The 18,696-nt window shown below is 38.3% G+C and overlaps 1 protein-coding gene across 1 annotated transcript in view; it reads right to left on the reverse strand.

Moving 5' to 3' along the window:
* The window catches only part of LOC126248868 (uncharacterized), a 309,564-nt gene extending 291,512 nt beyond the window's left edge, over positions 1-18,052 (reverse strand). The window contains exon 1 of the mRNA XM_049950312.1: positions 17,714-18,052. Coding sequence (XP_049806269.1) covers positions 17,714-17,834 — 121 coding nt within the window. The 5' untranslated portion in view covers positions 17,835-18,052. The remainder of the gene's footprint in view (positions 1-17,713) is intronic.
* Between the last annotated feature and the right edge of the window lie 644 nt (positions 18,053-18,696).

Genomic DNA, 18,696 nt, shown 5'->3' on the forward strand with positions numbered 1-18,696 from the left:
TAATTACTGTTTTAATAAGCTTCATTAAAATTACAACATTTGTTTTTTTAACGTTGATTCTGCCTTTCCCACGTAGTTATGCCGTCCAAACGATAAGTGCACTATCAGTCTCCACGGACTGACTTGTCCAAAACAAAAAGTACACTGCGGACTGACAGCACATAAACGAAGAGCCCACTGTCAGTCCCGCAGGACTGATGTCGTGCTTAACGTGTAAATACATAGTTTGTCATTTATACCAACACACACAACTTGACCAGAAGAAGGGATCGGTTGGTAGGACATGTTCTGAGGCATCAAGGGATCACCAATTTAGTATTGGAGGGCAGCGTGGGGGGTAAAAATCGTAGGGGGAGACCAAGAGATGAATACACTAAGCAGATTCAGAAGGATGTAGGTTGCAGTAGGTACTGGGAGATGAAGAAGCTTGCACAGGATAGAGTAGCATGGAGAGCTGCATCAAACCAGTCTCAGGACTGAAGACCACAACAACAACAACAACAACAACAACAACAACAACAACAACCACCAACACACCAACTGAACACATACAGTATCCAGTCCGTCCTCAAAGTCTTAATCATGTTGGGCCTTAATGTAGTGGACTGACAAGGCAGCCAGTCCACAGAGACGGGTAGCCGAAGGGGCACACGTACACACACGCCGACTGGCGCGAAGTCTGGAACAGGATACGTGATGAATGTGATAAAGAAAAGAACGTAGCTACTAGAACACTTAACTTTTATATCGTCCTTTGGTATACAGCATTCTTGATGATACAATTGAGACTATCTTGAGATACATGCAATGGTACAAATGGCGCCTTGCTAGGTCGTAGCCATTAACTTAGCTGAAGGCTATTCTAACTGTCTCTCGGCAAATGAGAGAAAGGCTTCGTCAGTGTAGCCGCTAGCAAAGTCGTCGTACAACTGGGCGAGTGCTCGTAAGTCTCTCGAGACCTGCCGTGTGGTGGCGCTCGGTCTGCGATCACTGCCAGTGGCGACACGCGGGTCCGACATGTACTAATGGACCGCGGCCGATTTAAGCTACCACCTAGCAAGTGTGGTGTCTGGCGGTGACACCACACTTAATGACGAAAGATGAGATTAATAAGTACGAAATATTTAGCTCTGTAGAGGAACATTTAGAGGAGCTGTTATTCAGGTTTAAAAGGATAGTTGACTATGCACTAGAAAAATACGTATCTAGTAGCACAATTCATGATGGGGCAGACCCTGCATGGTGTACGGTAATTGTAAAGAAACTTGTACAGAAAGAGAGACTACTGGATAATAAGTGTAAAACGAAGCGTACGACTACAGCTTGAGGGATGCTAAATGAAAAGCGTTTAGTTGTCGAGAGGGCAATGTGTGAAGCCTTCAGTGACTACCACAGCAGAATATTATCGAAAGGTTTCTCACAAAGGCCAAATAAATTCTGGTCATGTGTAAATGTTGTTGGTGGTAACAAAGTTAGTGGCCAGACACTCATGGGCGAGATAAGATCTGAAATTGTGAATAGTAAAGCAAAGAGAGAAATGCCGAACACCATCTTCAAATGTTCCTTTACAAAGGAAAATCCATTGTGTGTGTGTGTGAGGGGGGGGGGGGCGTGTTTTGGAAACAACGGAGTTCCCTAAAATCAAACAACGCTCCAGGGCTCGGTAAAATCCTCATCGGATTCTATACCAAAATTGCAGCTACGTTGTCCCTCTTAACCACAATCTACAATAGATCCCTTTAACTAACAAACGTGCCCAGTAACTGGAAGAAAGCACAGGTCGTACGAGAAGGGTAGCAGAAGTTATTTACAGAACTATCATATAGTATCCTTGACAACCATTTACGTATAACCTTAGAATGTACTCTGAGCTCAAAGGTAATGAGATATCTCGAACAGTGACAGTGACCTCCTCCTGCTCGACCCAGGGGTAAGCCAGTTCGAATCTAGTTGATGGAAAAAATTTTCACTGTCAGTATTTGGTGGTGTAAAGTTCCTATCAAAAGATTTTGTGCCAATGTCCCGGTTTCAATGCCAAACCCCTCAGCAGTGTCTCATGACGTGAGAGCATGTGACACTGTTGATGGTGATCCGTACACCGGATGGAGGACGTTAAGCTTGGCGGCCCCCTCGGTGCTATTCGCGAGTAGTAGGCTATGTGGCTGGCACCACGTTTCAATCTCCTCCTCTCCTCTCATCATCATCATCATCATCATCATCATCATCATCATCCAGCACACGGGCGCACACACGTACGCGCGCGCGCACGCACGCACGCACGCACGCACGCGCGCGCACACACACACACACACACACACACACACACACACACACACATTTTAAAAAGTGACTGGCTATAAAATTTGCAGCAAGCATAACCAAGTTTTCATAGATATATTTGATGTTCCCTCTCATGAAGCCAGCTCACTTGGTGGTTCCACGTTTTCTGCAGCTATACCTACACCTACACATACATACATACTCCGTAAGCCACCATATGGTGCGTGGTGGAGCATATCCTGTACCACTACTAGTCATTTCTTTCCCTGTTCCACTTACAAATAGAGCGAGGGAAAATGACTCATCTATATGCCTCCGTATGAACCATAGTTTCACGTACCTGAGCTTCACGGTCCTTGCGTGAAATGTATTTTGATGGCAGTAAAATTTTTCTGCAGTCAAGCTTCAAATGTCGGTTCTCTAAATTTTGTCAATAGCGCTCCTGGATAAGAATGTCGCCTTCCTCCAGCGATTCACATTTGTGTTTGTGAAGTATCTCCGTAATACTTGCGTGCTTTTCAAACCTACAAGTAATACATCTGGCAGCCTGCCTCAATTGCATCAATGTCTTCCTTTTATTTTACCTGGTGCGGATCCTTAACACTACAGCAGTACTCAGCCATAGGACTCACTAGTGTCTTTTATGCAGTCTCCTTTACAGATGAACCACTATCTCCTAAAATACTCATAATAATCCAATGTTGACCTTTCAGCTTGCCTACTACAATCATTATGTGCTCACTGCATTTCCTATTGCTTTGTAACGTTACGCCTAGATATTTACTCAATGTGACTGTGTCAAGCAGCACACTACTAAAGCTTCATTCGAACATTCTTGTTTTTCCAATTCATCTGCAGTAACTTACATTTTTCCACATTTAGAGCTAGCTGCCATTCGTCACACCATCTAGAAATTTTGTCGAAGTCATCTTGTATTCTCCTAGAGCCACTCAACAATGATGCCTTCCCATACACCACAGCATAATCACAGCCAATTGTCACAGACTACTGCTTACCATGCCCGGCACATCATTTATCTATACGGAAAACAACAGTAGTACTATCACACTCTCCTGAGGCACTCCAAATAATACCCTGTCTCCGATGAGCACTCACCATCGAGGACAAAACACTGGGTTCTGTTACTTAAGCGGTCTTTGACCCACTCATGTATGGAATCTATTCTATCTCCTTGTACCTTTGTTAACAGTCAGCATCGTGGCATTGTGTCGAATGCTTTATGGAAATTTAGGAATATGGTACCTGCCTGTTTCCCTTCATCAATAGTCCATAGGATATTGTGCGAGAGAAGAGCAAGCTGTTTTGAATGTGCAGTGGTTCCTAAAAATGTGCTAATTTGTGGACAGAAGCTGTTACCTTTCAAGGAAATTTATTATATTCAAACTGAGAATATGTTCACAGCAAACTGATGTTCAGGATACTGGTCTGTAATTTTGTGGGTCTGTTCATTTTGGTAAACTTTCAACACATCTCTACATCTACATACTTTACAAATTACTGAGAAGTACATGGCATTCCAGTGACATATGGAGTGCAGGAAAAATGATTTTGTAAGTAAGCTTTCGCAAGATAGTTTAGCTCTCTCTTCAAGAGCTCCTCCCCCCAACCGATGAAAAACAGACCTTACCAAGGTGGGATGGCTTGGCTTGCATGCCTCAATGATAAAGACAACAATACTGTACGTCCAAGCACAATGGAGCTTTATCAGTGGCAAGAGCAGACTAACCTATGGTCCCTGAAGTTGGGCAGCAGCCTTTTCAGTAGATGTACAGAAAGAAGTCTGGATGACAGACTGATCCGACCTTGCAACATTAGCCAACATGTCCTTGCTGTGCTGGTACTGCGAATGGCTAAAAGCAAGGGCAACTACAGCTATGGTCTTTACCGAGAGCCTGGAGCTCACGATATGACTCAATGATGATGGCATCCTCTAGTGCAAAATATTCGAGAATAATAGTACCCCATTTGGATCTCTGGATGGGGAATTATTCAGGAGGATGCCATAACCAGGAAAAATAAAACCATCATTCTATAGGGTGGAGTGTGGAATGTTAGTTCCTTTAATTGGATAGGGAGATTAGAGAATTTGAAAAGGGAAATGGATTGGTTGAAGTTAGATACAGTGGAAATTACTGAAGCATTGGCAAGATGAACAGGACTTCTGGTCAGGTGATTACAAGGTTACAAAAACAAAATAAAAAATGAATAAGCAGGAGTAGACCTACTAATGAGTAACAAAACAGGAGTGAGGGTAAGCTGCTATGAACAGCACAGTGAATGCAGTATCATAGTCAAGATAAACTGGAAGCCAACACCCACTACATTATTAGAGTGTGGGCAAATTAAAAGTGGCGCAGAAAATATTTACAGTAAGGCTGCCATAGGACTGACTCTCATTAATGAACATCACAGAAGATGCTCGGAATGGTCATTCCTGACACTGATACAGCAATCTTCTCATTTTAGCAAACTATTACATAGGCATAGCACCTTCTTTTCCTGAGGGCTAACAGCAATAGTGTTTTCAGTGTCCTGCTGTAGCTCTTCCAGTATGTGAGGATTATTTGATCACACCTTACACTGCAGTTTGACCCACAGGTGAAAATCCCAAAACAAAAGATGATCGCACCTCAAGCACTCATGAAAAGGTTGTCGAAGCAGTGTGTGCTGTTACTTCATCTTGCTGAAAATATCTATACAGTCATTTCTCTTCTGTGAGTTGATCCACATATGGATTAAACAGTTTCAGGACATACTAGTTGAGAGCAACAGTTTGATGAAATAATTGCATTATGATGAAGACACCAGACATCGCACACCAAACACCAGTCTTGAGATTATGCAACAGCTCTTCAAAGCACTGATGGAGACTTTCTGATGCATGTTCTGCAAGTTCACATACCCTCACAGGCTGAACCAGGCCTAATCTGAAGAAATGAAAAACTGAGGACCCGAAAGTCCTGATTTCCCTTCACTCAGAAACCACCTGCAGAACTCAAACATACTAAAGTTCGTCTGGGTGCTTTAACTCAAACACAACAGTGTGTTTTTAGAAGTACACATGCAGGTCCTTTTTGACAATATTTCAATGCAAAAGTTTCTCAATTCCCATTTGCACAGACAAATGGCATTGGGATTTCGTTAAATTTTTTCCCGGCTTTCCTCCGCTTGAGCAATGTTTCCTGGTATTCGAACTCTTTTTCAGACACACATGGTTTTTATTCATAACAGTGACCCTTTTGTGCCATTTTGCCACTAAGTTTTGCATTGCACTACTAGAGGTTTTGCCAAAACATTTCCCATCAAACTCTTGCACAAAAAGTTCTGCACTAGTTTTCTATAAAATGTACTTCTAATAATGTTTGACAATGAATACAAGCTGTGTCATCATGACCACCACTTTGTGTTGCATTCAAATGGTCACTACACACATCTGCTCCTCTCATTTACTCAAATGTAATGACATCGCAAAGCACTTGGGACAGAGCATACAGGACATGCACATGTGCAGGCACATCACAGTAACCAATTTATTGAATGAAGATCATGGTTCCCAGCATTTTCTGTGAATGGTAGTTCTCCTGTTCATCAACAAGAACCGGTTCCACATCAGTCTTATAAATATTTTCTGCATCACTTTTATATTGCGCACCCAGTACAAGTTTTTATGCCAATTAGCTCCGCAGGTGAAGAACAAAGACTGGATGATTAGATAAAAGAAATTACTCAGATACTTAATGGAGACAAATATTTAATTTGACGAGGGACTGGAATACTATAGTAGGAAAAGGAAAGATGGAAAAAGGTATGAGAATGTGGACTGTGTGAACAGAATGAATGAGAAACGCACCTCGCAGAATTTTGCAAAGAGCATAACCATTGCAAACATTTGGTTTATGAATTAAAGTTGCTTACACGGAAGAGAACTGGAGACACAATAGTGTTTTAGAAAGCTTACATAGTGGTACGACAATGGTTTTGAAACCACATTTTAAACTGTAAGACATTTTCAGGAGCAGATGTGGACTCTGACCATAATTTACTGTTTATGAACTGCAGCTTAAAACTGAAGAAATTGTAAGAAGATAGGAAATTAATGTTGTGGAATCTGTGCAAACTGAAGGAGCCAGAGTTTGTTTAGAGTTTTAGAGAAGCATTTTGCAATGTTTGACTGAAATGGCGGGGTTGTGAGAGGTGAAATAGTGGAGGCAGCAGACGACAAAGCAGGAAAAATTCAAGGCCTAGGAGAAATACTTGCATAACACAGAAGACATTGAACTTAATTAATCACAGGATACAATATAAAATGCATCAAATGACGAACATGAAAGGGAATACAGATAAGTCAAAAAATGAGTTTAACACAGAATGCAGACTGGTTCTGGAGGAAAGGCTAGAGGTAAAATGCAAGGCTCTAGAAGCATACATGACTAGCAGGAAGACAGAAGCCACGTACAGGAAAATTAAAGACACCTTTGGACAAAAGACAAGTAGCTGTATCAATCTCAACAACTCAGATGGCAAGCCAGTGCTAAGCAAAGGAAGGAAAGCTGAGAGGTGTAAGGAATATATAGAAGGTTTATACAAGGGAAATGAGCTTGAAGGCAGTGTTATAGAAAGAGAAAAGAAAGTAAATGAATATAAGACGGAAATATAATACTGCAAGAATTTGACACAGCACTGAAAAATCTAATTGGTAACAAGGTTCCTAGAGTGAATGACATTCCCTCAAATCTATTGAGTTCCTTGGGAAAGCCAGCCCTCAAAAAACTATTTCACCTGGTCTGCAGGATATATGAGACAGTCCTCAGACTTAAAGAAGAATGTAATAATTCCAGTTTCAAAGAAGGCATGTGCTTACTTGTGAGAATACTACTGAATCATCAGTTTAATAAGTCATGGTTACAAAACACTGACAGATTTTCTACAGGAGAATGGACAAAACTGATAGAAGCTGTCCTTTGGGGAAAATGTAGAAACATGAGGCAATATTGACTCTATGACTTTTTTTACACCCTATGACTTTTCTTATAAGTTAGGTTGAAGAAAGGCCATCCTACATTTATAGCATTTGTAGATTTAGAGAAAGCTGCAATGTGACTGTGCTAAACTCTTTGAAATTTTGAAGGTAGCTGGTATTAAATACAGGAATTGAAAGGTTATTTACAACTTTTACAGAAACCAGACTGCAGTTATAAGAATCAAATGACATGAAAGGGAAGCAGTGGCTGAGAAGAGATGAGATATGATTGACACCTATCACCAATATTATTCAACTGGTACACTGGAAAGACAGTAAATGAAACCAAGGAGATAGCTGGAAGGTAATTACAGTTCAGGGAAAAGAAATAGATGTTTTGACATAATTATATCATTGACAAACATCAGAGATGGCAAAAGGCCTGGAAAAGCAGTTGAATGGAATGCATACTGTCTTGGAAAGAGATAAGATGAACATAAATAAAAGTACAAGAAAAGGGCAATGGAATTTAGTCAAATTAAATCAGCCTATGCAGAGAGAAATAGATTAGGAAACGACACATTGAAAGTTATAGATGTGTTTTGTTATTTGAGCAACAAAACAACTGATATTGGACAAAGCAAAGCAGACAGGCAGCAGCAAGAAAATTATTAATTTATTACATCTAATATACATTTACACATTAGGAGGTATTTTCTGAAGGTATTTGTCTCAAGTGTAGTCTTGTATGGAGGTGAAACATGGACAATAAGCAGTTCAGACAAAATGAGGACAGAAACTTTTGAAATGTGGTGTTACAGAAGAATTCTGAAAATTGGATAGGCAGAATAACTAACAAATGAGGAGGTATTTTACCGAATGAGGGAAAGCAGAAATTTATGGCACAACTTGAATAAAAGAAGGGACTGGTTGATAGGACACACCCAGCAGCATCTAGGACCAGGCAATTTGGAAATGGAGGGAAGAGTGTGTGTGTGTGTGTGGGGGGGGGGGGGGGGGGAATTCTAGAGGGAGATAGAGGATGAATACATTTAGCAAGTTCAAATTATATATGTCACAGTAGTTATGAAGAGATAAAAAGACTTTATTAGAATAGACCATCATGGAAAACTACATCAGACAAGTTTTTGAACTGAAGGCCATAACACCAACTTCTAGACCCTGCCAAATCAGGTTCGTCATTGTTTCTGTGATGTTATCCAAGAGTCAAACAAACCTATGACCACAGGGTCCAATGTCACATATTTCTCTAATGGTTCTCTTTCTTTGTGTGATAAAATGAAATGAGCATGTTCGTTGGGAGGCCTCATTCGGGGAAGTTCGGCCACTGAGTGCAAGTATTATTTCAGTTGATGCCACATTCAGCGATTCGCATGCTGGTGATGAGGATGAACTGATGATGAGGACAACACAACACCCAGTCCACAAGCGGAGAAAATCTCAAACCCGGCCGGGAATCAAATTCAGGCCCACTGCGTGGGAGGCAAGCATGTTAAGCAGGCAGACATTTTTGTGTGATAACAACTCATAACTGGGAAATGTTCTTATTACACTATACTTCATGGCAACAACAAATGAAATATAAGAGTTCTTGCTGAATGTTAATACTTCTAGATTAAAGGATATCACTCATTGAAAAGTAGAACCATTGAGTCATCAAAAGACACATGCAAAAGAAAGAAAACCTGCTAGCTTTCGGAGCTATTCTTTGATGAGACAGAGTAAAAAAATATGAAAACAAGGGTAACACGAGTCATGCTTGGGTAGCTCAGTTGGTAGAGCACTTGCCCATGAAAGGCAAAGGTTCCGAGTTCGAGTCTTGGTCTGGCACACAGTTTTAATCTGCCAGGAAGTTTCATATATCAGCATACACTCCGCTGCAGAGTGAAAATATCATTCTGGAGCGTAAAAAATACACCACACAAATGCCTCTACATGGTGTTGATACCATGTAGAGATTGTGTGTGTGTGTGTGTGTGTGTGTGTGTGTGTGTGTGTGCGTGCATGTGTGCGTGTGTGTGCGCGCGCGCGCGCGCGCGCATGCGTGCGTGCAGGTGGGGGGGGGGAGGGGTTGCACTAGTGTTCTATACGGGGTGTTCTTTAGAAACCACACTTTCTTAAAATTCTTCCAGTAAACCAAAGTCAACCATTCACCTTCCATACTACTGCCCTTACATGATTGTTTCACTTCAAATCCCTTTGTAATGTTATGCTTCCATATTTAATTGATTTGACTGTTTGAAAAAGGCATATTTGTGCCATCAGCTGTACAATTGCATGTTTATTCTCTACTGGTTTTGATTATTGCAATCATCTTCACAAGAGAAAAGACAGTCCATCATTTTTGTCATGTATGAGCCAACCAAATGTAGAAAATATATAATTGTCATAATAGCCCATCTTAACACAGTCCACATAAACACACTGTGCCTTGGCACAATTACAGTAGTGCATACTTGGTGATAACTCCACACCTGATAAAAATTATTATTAAATGTGGAGTTATCACCAAGTGTGCAATAGTGCAATTGTGCAAAGACACAGCACGTTTATATTAGATGTGTTAAGACACACTATTATGACAATTATAAATGTTCTACATTTAGCTGTCTTTATATATCGTGAAATGTGTGTTTTATCCATTTATGTACACTGTTTTTCTCCTGTGAAGATGATTATTATGATTGAAACCAGTAGAGAATAAGCTGTACAGCTTAGTCAACGACACCTTATCGTATACTACAGCATTATCAGCAAACTGCCCCAGATCTCTGCTCACCCTGTCCATCGTATCATTTTGTACATGCAGAATAAGAGTGGTCCCATCACACTTCCCTGGGGTACTCTTGATGTTACCCTTGTCTCTGATGAGCACTCACCATCAAGGAAAATATACAGGGTTCTAAGGAAAACATACTGGGTTCTATTACTTAAGAAGTCTTTGAGCCACTTGCATACTTGTGAACCTATTATGTACACTCGTACCTTTGTTAACAGTCTGCAGTGAGACACCATGTCTAATGCTTTCTGGTAATCTAGGAATATGGAATCCAACTGTTGCCCTTCATCCATAGTTCACACGATATCAAGCAGAGTTTTGTACAAGCCATGCTTTCTAAACCAGTGCTGATTTGTGGACAGAAGCTCTTCTGTCTCAAAGAAATTTATTATATTAAAACTGACAATATGTTCAAAGCAAGTGTATGAAGCATATCTGCATCATAAAGTGTCTATGTTAAAAACATATTTATATAAATGAGTTACATGCAACCTATGTAACAACTGTTAAGCTTGGGAGCAGTTTTACGATGGTTACACTTATTCAGGTGAATAATTACTGTTATGACACAACTTTAGTGCCTATAGTACTGGTATAGTCCATATCAATCAAGCATGCTAAGAAAAATTCTTACCTTTATAGTCTCTGATGTTACTGAGTGTAATACATGTTACACTTCAGGACTAAGTATGAAACCTGCAATTTTTGTTTTGTTCAAAAAAATTCCTGGCCCCAGATTCAGGTGGATAAAGATGACGCCTTGATCATCATTTCATACATGTGATTATTGGGAAAATTTTTAAACTGCCATATCCCTGGAACAGTTCTAGATATTTTGTTAGCTTTTTCTTAATTTGAAAAATAATTACTTTATGATTACAATGACATCCTTGATTTGCGCATACATATCAAAGTTCTTTCGCTGTAGCCTTCTGCTGTCTTCTTTTCCCCAAGAAATAACATTTTTATTTCAAGAATGACAATGCTAATATTTTTTTCTGTTGATTAGTAGCATATAGTACTACATTCCCTGAAACGCAGATTTCCACTTCTAAGTTGAACAGGTTATATAAACAACTGAAAATTTTGCCACACGTTAAAATAGTTTCCATTACCAAATTATCACATATCGGACTCATGAAACCAAAACCTAGTCTTATCTGCAAAGAATTTTATTTCTTCTGATAGCTGGGTAAGAGGCACATTTTTCAAACATATTAAGTGATTATAAAATATGCATTGCAAAACTTACAGGCTCCAAAGCACACAACTTCTCTGCACTCTGCTTCAAACGAAAATCAGCTTTTCAATGAATTAAAAATGTGTTCCATGGCATCATTATCTTCCCTTGAAATTTAGTGATGCCTTCATGTTGAACCAATGCAAACTGGAGCACACACAATCTTCAAAACACTGTAAACTGGAAATGTGCACTCATGGTGGTGTTGCTGCCTTGCAACTGGAAACCTAAATCCAGCAGTTAGTCCATGTCATAGCATGAAGTTAACAACGACTTCATTTAACTCATAATTGATGTCTATAATCTTCGCAATCCACCAATCTCAATCGTACAAACATGGCACAAACATTCTTCTTCTCTGATTGTGAATCTGAATATTCTCCTGCTGTTTCTGAGGTGTAGGCCAGACGAAGACATTTCTTCTTTCTTGCTCTTTAAAGTGCATGCAATGTGAAGTTCATCAATCACTTTGAGTCCAGAAATAGGTTTCCTGAATTCCTTTTACAGGGGTAGTTTGGCTGGACCATTCTTCTCTTTTCTGCTGGCAGAATTCAATTTCTCATTCTGACAAACAATGAGGGCTATAGATATGTACAATTTCATTGCTCTCATAAAATCATCAGCATTCGGAATTGCAGCAGTACTTGGGCTGGAAAGATAACATTTTACTGCATGGTGCTTCAACAGCCCTCCATCATCATCAAATGGCCCCTTTCTGTGACCAATAGCACTGCACACCCACTCCACTGGCACAAGTAACTTAGCCAGTTCAAACAGTTAGTAACGATTTTTGAAGTGACTAGAAGCACCATTGGAGATAATGATGATCTTTTCTGTTTGTGACTGCAAGTGAAGAATTTTGTGCATTGCCAGTAATTCGTGTGCTGTGTCACGCCCTGTGTCATCACTCATAACTGCAACACTTGTGATCTTATTCCATAAAGATGTCAGTCCTGTAAAAATTGAAATTTGTTCATCAATCATACCCTTGTACTTCTTGTAGGAAAATCACAGACCAGTTCTCACCAAAATCACAGTGAAGTACTAAACATGGTTCTTCAGCCTATACATGTCCTTTCACTTCTGCACTGTGTTGTTGTGTTACTGCTTTCACTGTCCATTTCTGAAGTCCATCAACAAAACCGTCAATGGCAACAGTTTTCTGGATTAGTTTATTTTCCTCCCATGTTGCATATGCAAATTATGACAATCTGCTATGTCTTCTAGATCAAGTGACAGTAAAGAGAGTCCTCCCTTTCCAGGGCAGCCACCACATTCATGAAACAAACAAGTCTCTTGCTTTATATAAAAAAGTATTAATAACTTCACATGTCCAACCAGTGTGTCATACATCACGTGTTCACGTAAGTTCTTAGAGGTTACCACACAAAGTTAAAAAGTTGCAAAATACACACATAAGCAGATATCTCTACGCAGGTGTGGAACCATTCACTTAGATTGTTGTGCATAAAATTTTGATCTTCCTATGTGTAATGTTGTGTTTTCCTTCCAGTATTTGATAAAAGTTTCTTTAATACTGTGAGTTGTTTACTTTTTCACTTTCACCACTTTTTGTCCTTCAACTGTTATTGTTATAGTCTCTTTCTTGTTGGCACTCTGGTGAGAACAAACCCATTTCCCTACGACTGTGCTATTTGAACATGTGCTTCTTGCACAGAATGACCATAAAAGCCATCTTTTCTTCCAGACACTCGTTTAAAGAACTCACATGTCTTGATTTGCTCACCATGTATTTTGATGGCGATGGAAAACCATTTTCTTTGAAAATGAATCTGGTGTAATAGTTAACATGTCCACATTTTCATTGTAGGATGCTCACATTTCAACAGCTGAATTGAAATTAATGAGAAATTCCTGGCAAGTTGTGCAAGCTTCCTTTCATTCATTTTCTTCTGAAGATGGAATTTCTACTTAGAGTGGGGTCAGTTTTTCTTTGGTGTACTGCCTCACAGTTTCAGTAATTTCTCTGCGCTTTCTTGATGCATAGAGCATGACTTCACTAACAATGGCTTCTTAGCAGGACAAACAACTACCTCTGTACTGGACTGATTCACAAAATGTAAATCTTCCTGTATACATGCAAAATTTGCATCATCTGCACCACGAGAGACATCACCTTCTTCAGTTACTGTCATTGCTGATATTCTGCCAAAACCATTAGAAGATGGAAGGTCATCACTGGAAATATCTTGACTTTGAAACAGAGTCTTGAAATGAGCACAACTATTCCCAACCTGAAGACAGCCTGTTGTTCTACTAGTTTTGTGTATCACTCTTTCATGGATATGCAAATAGTTAGCACAATTCACTCTTCTGTGGCCCCAGTCAAACAGTTCTTTCCACCAAACACCCTACAACTCTACCAATCAGCAGAATCCTCATCAAAACTTAGACACAGTATTCCCTGGATGATCACAGATTTCGTACAAGGCTCTGAAATAAAGAAATTAGCTATGAACAACTTCAGTACAGAAAAAGAAATTGCCAAGAAACAACTGCAACAAAGAAACTATATTAATGAACAAGAAATTAGCCAAAGACATTAAAACATGATCACTGTTTATGAAAATTATTCATCTTAAAAGTGGAAGTTCTACTTTTCAGGTACTGTAGTATTGTATGTACTAATCAACAGTAAAACAAAAAATGACATTTTTAAAAACTTTTTTCCTTAAAAAATAAAAAAAAACCATCAGATGGCTTCAGCAAAAGAAGTTTGACATGTATGTCCAAACTGCGGATATCATTGTACTTGTGAAGTAATTATCTTTCCAATAAGAGAAAAGCTAATAAAATATTTAGAACTGTTACTGAGATACAGCATTTTAAAATTCTTCCCAAGATCATGAGCAAAATGGTACTCTAAGTGTCATCCTCAGTGGCTTTTATCTCGGGGCAGGATTTTTTTTTTTTTGGACAAAACAAAATAATAATAATAATTATTATTATTATTATTATTATAATGGCTTCTTGCTTAGTCCTGAATTGTAACATATGCTAAATTCAATAACATCTGAGTTAGAAGGTAACTTCCCTGCCTGAATTGATTAGGCCTATAGTATTTTTGTCAGCATTTTCTTTTTGCCTTCTACTAAGTACTTACACTTATCTTCATGAGAAACAATCCTACCCCATGGCCTCTTAGTCAACAATATCACAGCATCTTTGTTGACAGACATTTTAAATATCTCTTTCATGAGACATAAGTCAGCAGCTTTTATCCCTCTCATAATAAAAGAGACCATGAGCTCTATAAGAACTTATCACAGTTACCTTCTGTAAAGATTTGTACTTCAGACCCAATACTAAAATTTTAAAGGAAAGGTTCCACTGTGCACATTACAATTTTGTTTTTACAAACTGGTTTGTTAATTATTCAGTTATCTAACTCTTCCTTCCTTGTACATCATGCCTCACTAGTGTCTGTAAATCTTCTGTGTGAGAGGCTATATGTTTGCTCTATCGAATGACATTCTACTTTAACATGAGGCAGTTTTAGTGTTATCTGGGTTAACTGTTCTGTCAATATACTACAGTTACCTTGTCTAATAACACTTGAAATATCTTGTGATAACATTTGCCTATAAGTAATGTAGTGCAATCTTCACTTTTTATATTTCAAAATCTCTTCCAAAGGAACATATGTTTATAGCAGTATTCATAATGTCTGCAAGTACAATCAATGTGTCAGTCAGTCATTCCATGAATCATTTTGCACTATAGATGGCAATGATATGGAATGAGTCATTTTACCTTCACACTGCAAATTAATTTGTACATTTGGTTTTATTCTGGACATCAAGTTTTAATATGTGATTTAGTAATTCCTACCCACCACCTTTCACACATTACAGTAATATAAATTCTTTTACAGAACAGAATGAGTTGTCAAGGGGAAACATACTCAGTCTATTTTCAAATATACTCTGCTGTCTGACAGACATTTTATATCAATGGGTAAGTGATCAAAAATCTTTGTCACAGCATTGTGCAGCCCTTCTTGTGCTAAAGACAACTTTAATGCAGAGCAACAAATGTCTTTGTATATCTGGTATTGTAGTTATGTGTATCACTGTTCATGTAGTGGACAATTCAAAACAAACTTCATGAGTGAATAAATATACTATGAAGCAATAGTCAGAATGCCTAATTCCTTAAACACGTGTCTACAAGATAACAGTGGGTGTGCACCACATATTATTCTTGTGGCGAAGTTTTGCACAATGAAGACTTCCTTTCTTAAACATGCGTTACCCTAGAACATTATTTCATATTACATTACTAACTGAAAACATGTAAAATATGTCAACTTACTGACTTGACTCTCTCCAAGATTTGCAATGATTCTGAGTGCAAATGTGGCTGAACTAAGTTGTATTAGGAGTTTCAAAATGTGCTTTTTTCAATTTAAATTCTCATGAATACCAATACCTAAGAATTTTGAAGTTTCCACCATAGTTATTATTTCCAGATCATGCGTTACACTTAACATTGGTGTAGTTCTCTAGATGTGCAGAACTGCATATGTTGGGTCTTTTTAAAACTGAGGGTGAGACAATTCACAGAAAACCAGTCAGTGTTACTTTTAAGAACTTTGTTTACCATTTCTTTTGTTTCTGTACACATGCTTGAATTGATTACAATACTAGTGTCATCCTCAAAAAGACCTAATTCTGCTTGTTGTATATTAGATGGAATATTATTTACATTACTGAGGAACACTCATAGGCCTAAAAATGTCTTTAGCATATATGGTGGATGATCTCTAGGTAATAAAATGGCACAGGAAACATTATTTTAGTCACATAAGTAGTTGACAATACATGCAGCCACCTAGTGCAACTGTTAAATGTTTTACAAATTATCCTGGAAGACACTAACGTCTTTTCTTCTCAACCCCTCCCCATCTGTATTACTGGAAACTATCATTATACTCAATTTCTTGCAGTATAAAAAAATCTTTAACTTTATGTTCAGCTAGTTACGATTGAAGTTCCCTTCCTTTCCATCAACACCCTACCAATAAATCAGTGTACTCTGCTATATAGTACACACTATCTACTGAATGTTCAGAAGCAACAATTTGAACAATTAAAATCAATATTAGGCTGACTGCACATTATTTAAACTCTTATCAGGGACACTTGTAAGTACTTCTTGCCCATTAAGGAAGCTACTGAAAAGAAATAGAGAAGCACACAAATGGTAAATTACACTGTTTAGCAACAAAAAAACCTAAATACAAAGATTCTGAGAAACTAATTTATATTCATTTCAAAAATTGATATAATCTGAAAACAATCAGATTATATCAATTTTGGAAATGAAAATAAATAGATAGTTATATGCTGCTGGCATTTTATGAATACTAGTACAGATATCAGTATAAGCAACATCTCGCTGCTGTAAATAAAGCACACTCATTGGCGGGAAAAAAAGGCTGCTGTAAATGTTGGAACTGCTGGTTTAAGTGTGTTTCAATTACACTATGGATGCTACTTCATATTCCTTGAAGCAATTCTTGTGTTTCTAGAAAAGGTAGACGTAGACGTAGAAAATTGGAAATTTTAGGTCGGCTTGTTTCGTCACCACCAGCATTGCATTTGGGTGTCAATTTCAGCTCTTAGCACTATAAATAACTAAAACATTGATTATAAAATTTACCACGGACTTCATTACTTATGTCACTGACGTCGTAAACATATCGGGAAACTTTATTCTGTTGGAAACAGCAAAACAAAAGCCATCTTTTTCAGATTCTAACACACGTACATAATTATCTACTGAATTTCGTTCTTACGTTTTATTTTCCATTGCTTTGCTACAGAAATGTATGTAATATGCAACTACGCCATGTGTAAAGAGGCACCTTCGGAGTAGGTGACGATGCTGATACAATAGGATCAAATAAAATAAAATGTGAATAAAGCAAGTATGCCTGCACTGCATTACGAACAACTGTAAGGTAGCGCTGAGCATTCAATGCGTCTCAGTAATGTACCAACTACGAAAAACAGGGGCAAACAAAATATAAAAATACCTTATTTTCACTACTAATGCAAGTTTTAAACACCACTTAGTCTGAAGAACGAACTGAAATATGGTGCCTGCCATTGCTGCGTATTTGAATAACCTAACTTTCTTATTTAATAATCTTTTCCATTCGGGCACCTTAAACTGACAGTTCTTGTTTTTCGTTAGCCTACAAAATTTATGCGAATACTGTCTACGAGTCAAGGCTAGCCGAATACGAGAACTGAGTTTCTTATTACGAACAATATGTTTAACGTTGCTAAAGTTGTTTACGACGCAATTTGAAAACAACATTACAAAATGCAGTCGCTTGAGCGATCAAACACAATTAGCTAAAGATTTTTTTTAATATACTTACTTTCGAGGATCTTTAGCGTTGCATCTTGTTGCAGCTTATTCTTAAAAGAATTGAAACCAAACTTTTTCAGTTGCTTCAATAAACCGGCGTTGCTCAGGTCAGCAGCTTCCCCAGCAAACATTTTACGCTGGATTATAGCCTTCCACGAAATTTAATATACGGACCAAATAACGTTCACCGCATCTTCACTTCTTGAAAAGTAATCTATGTGAATAAATTACTGTGTCATTTAATGACCACAACAAAACAGACGTTTTTCCTACATGTTTTGATTCAACATCCTATCATCACAACACAGACGATATACAACTATTGCAGACTCTGCCTCTGTTTCCCGGAAATCGCAGGTGGGACAGAGATGATAGGCAACTAAGTATTGATGACAGGCAGGAGTGCCATAAGCGCTGGTAAGGCATTACGATGTTTGCAATTAAAAGACATTTGTGCAGCTTGCTGAAACATTGTCTCACTGACCCCAAATTTTCCTGCGGTAGATCGAATTAATTGGTTGCAGTTAATGTGTCTTCGTCTATCCAAATAAACTGGTCTACCACATATTAATTTATACAATAGTTTTTCCGAAATTTGCCTGATTTTCCGTACGAGACCACCTGTGAAGCTTGGCAAGCAACCGTGCAAACGAAAGACAGTAAGACTAGGGTAATGATGGAAGAAACACAAATTTTCCACACTTATTATAACAAACCTATCCGTACGCATAACATGTAGGCCTATCTCAATATATTGTGCGTGCTTGAAAGTTACTACAGTTTCAACAGTATGTGTATATTTGTCATGAGTAGAACCTGATCTAAAAACAGTTTAGTTCCGGAAAAAAAACATAAGTGAAATTTTATACGAGGAAACTTCAGATGCCCCACTGCAACTATGTACCTACTTCTAGAAAGACATTCGTTATGTAACTAATTTAGTACGATACTAGCTTCAAAGGCCAGAGGAACGCAAGGACATATTGGAACTCA

This window comes from Schistocerca nitens, chromosome 3, assembly GCF_023898315.1.
Source record: "Schistocerca nitens isolate TAMUIC-IGC-003100 chromosome 3, iqSchNite1.1, whole genome shotgun sequence".
NCBI lineage: Eukaryota > Metazoa > Arthropoda > Insecta > Orthoptera > Acrididae > Schistocerca > Schistocerca nitens.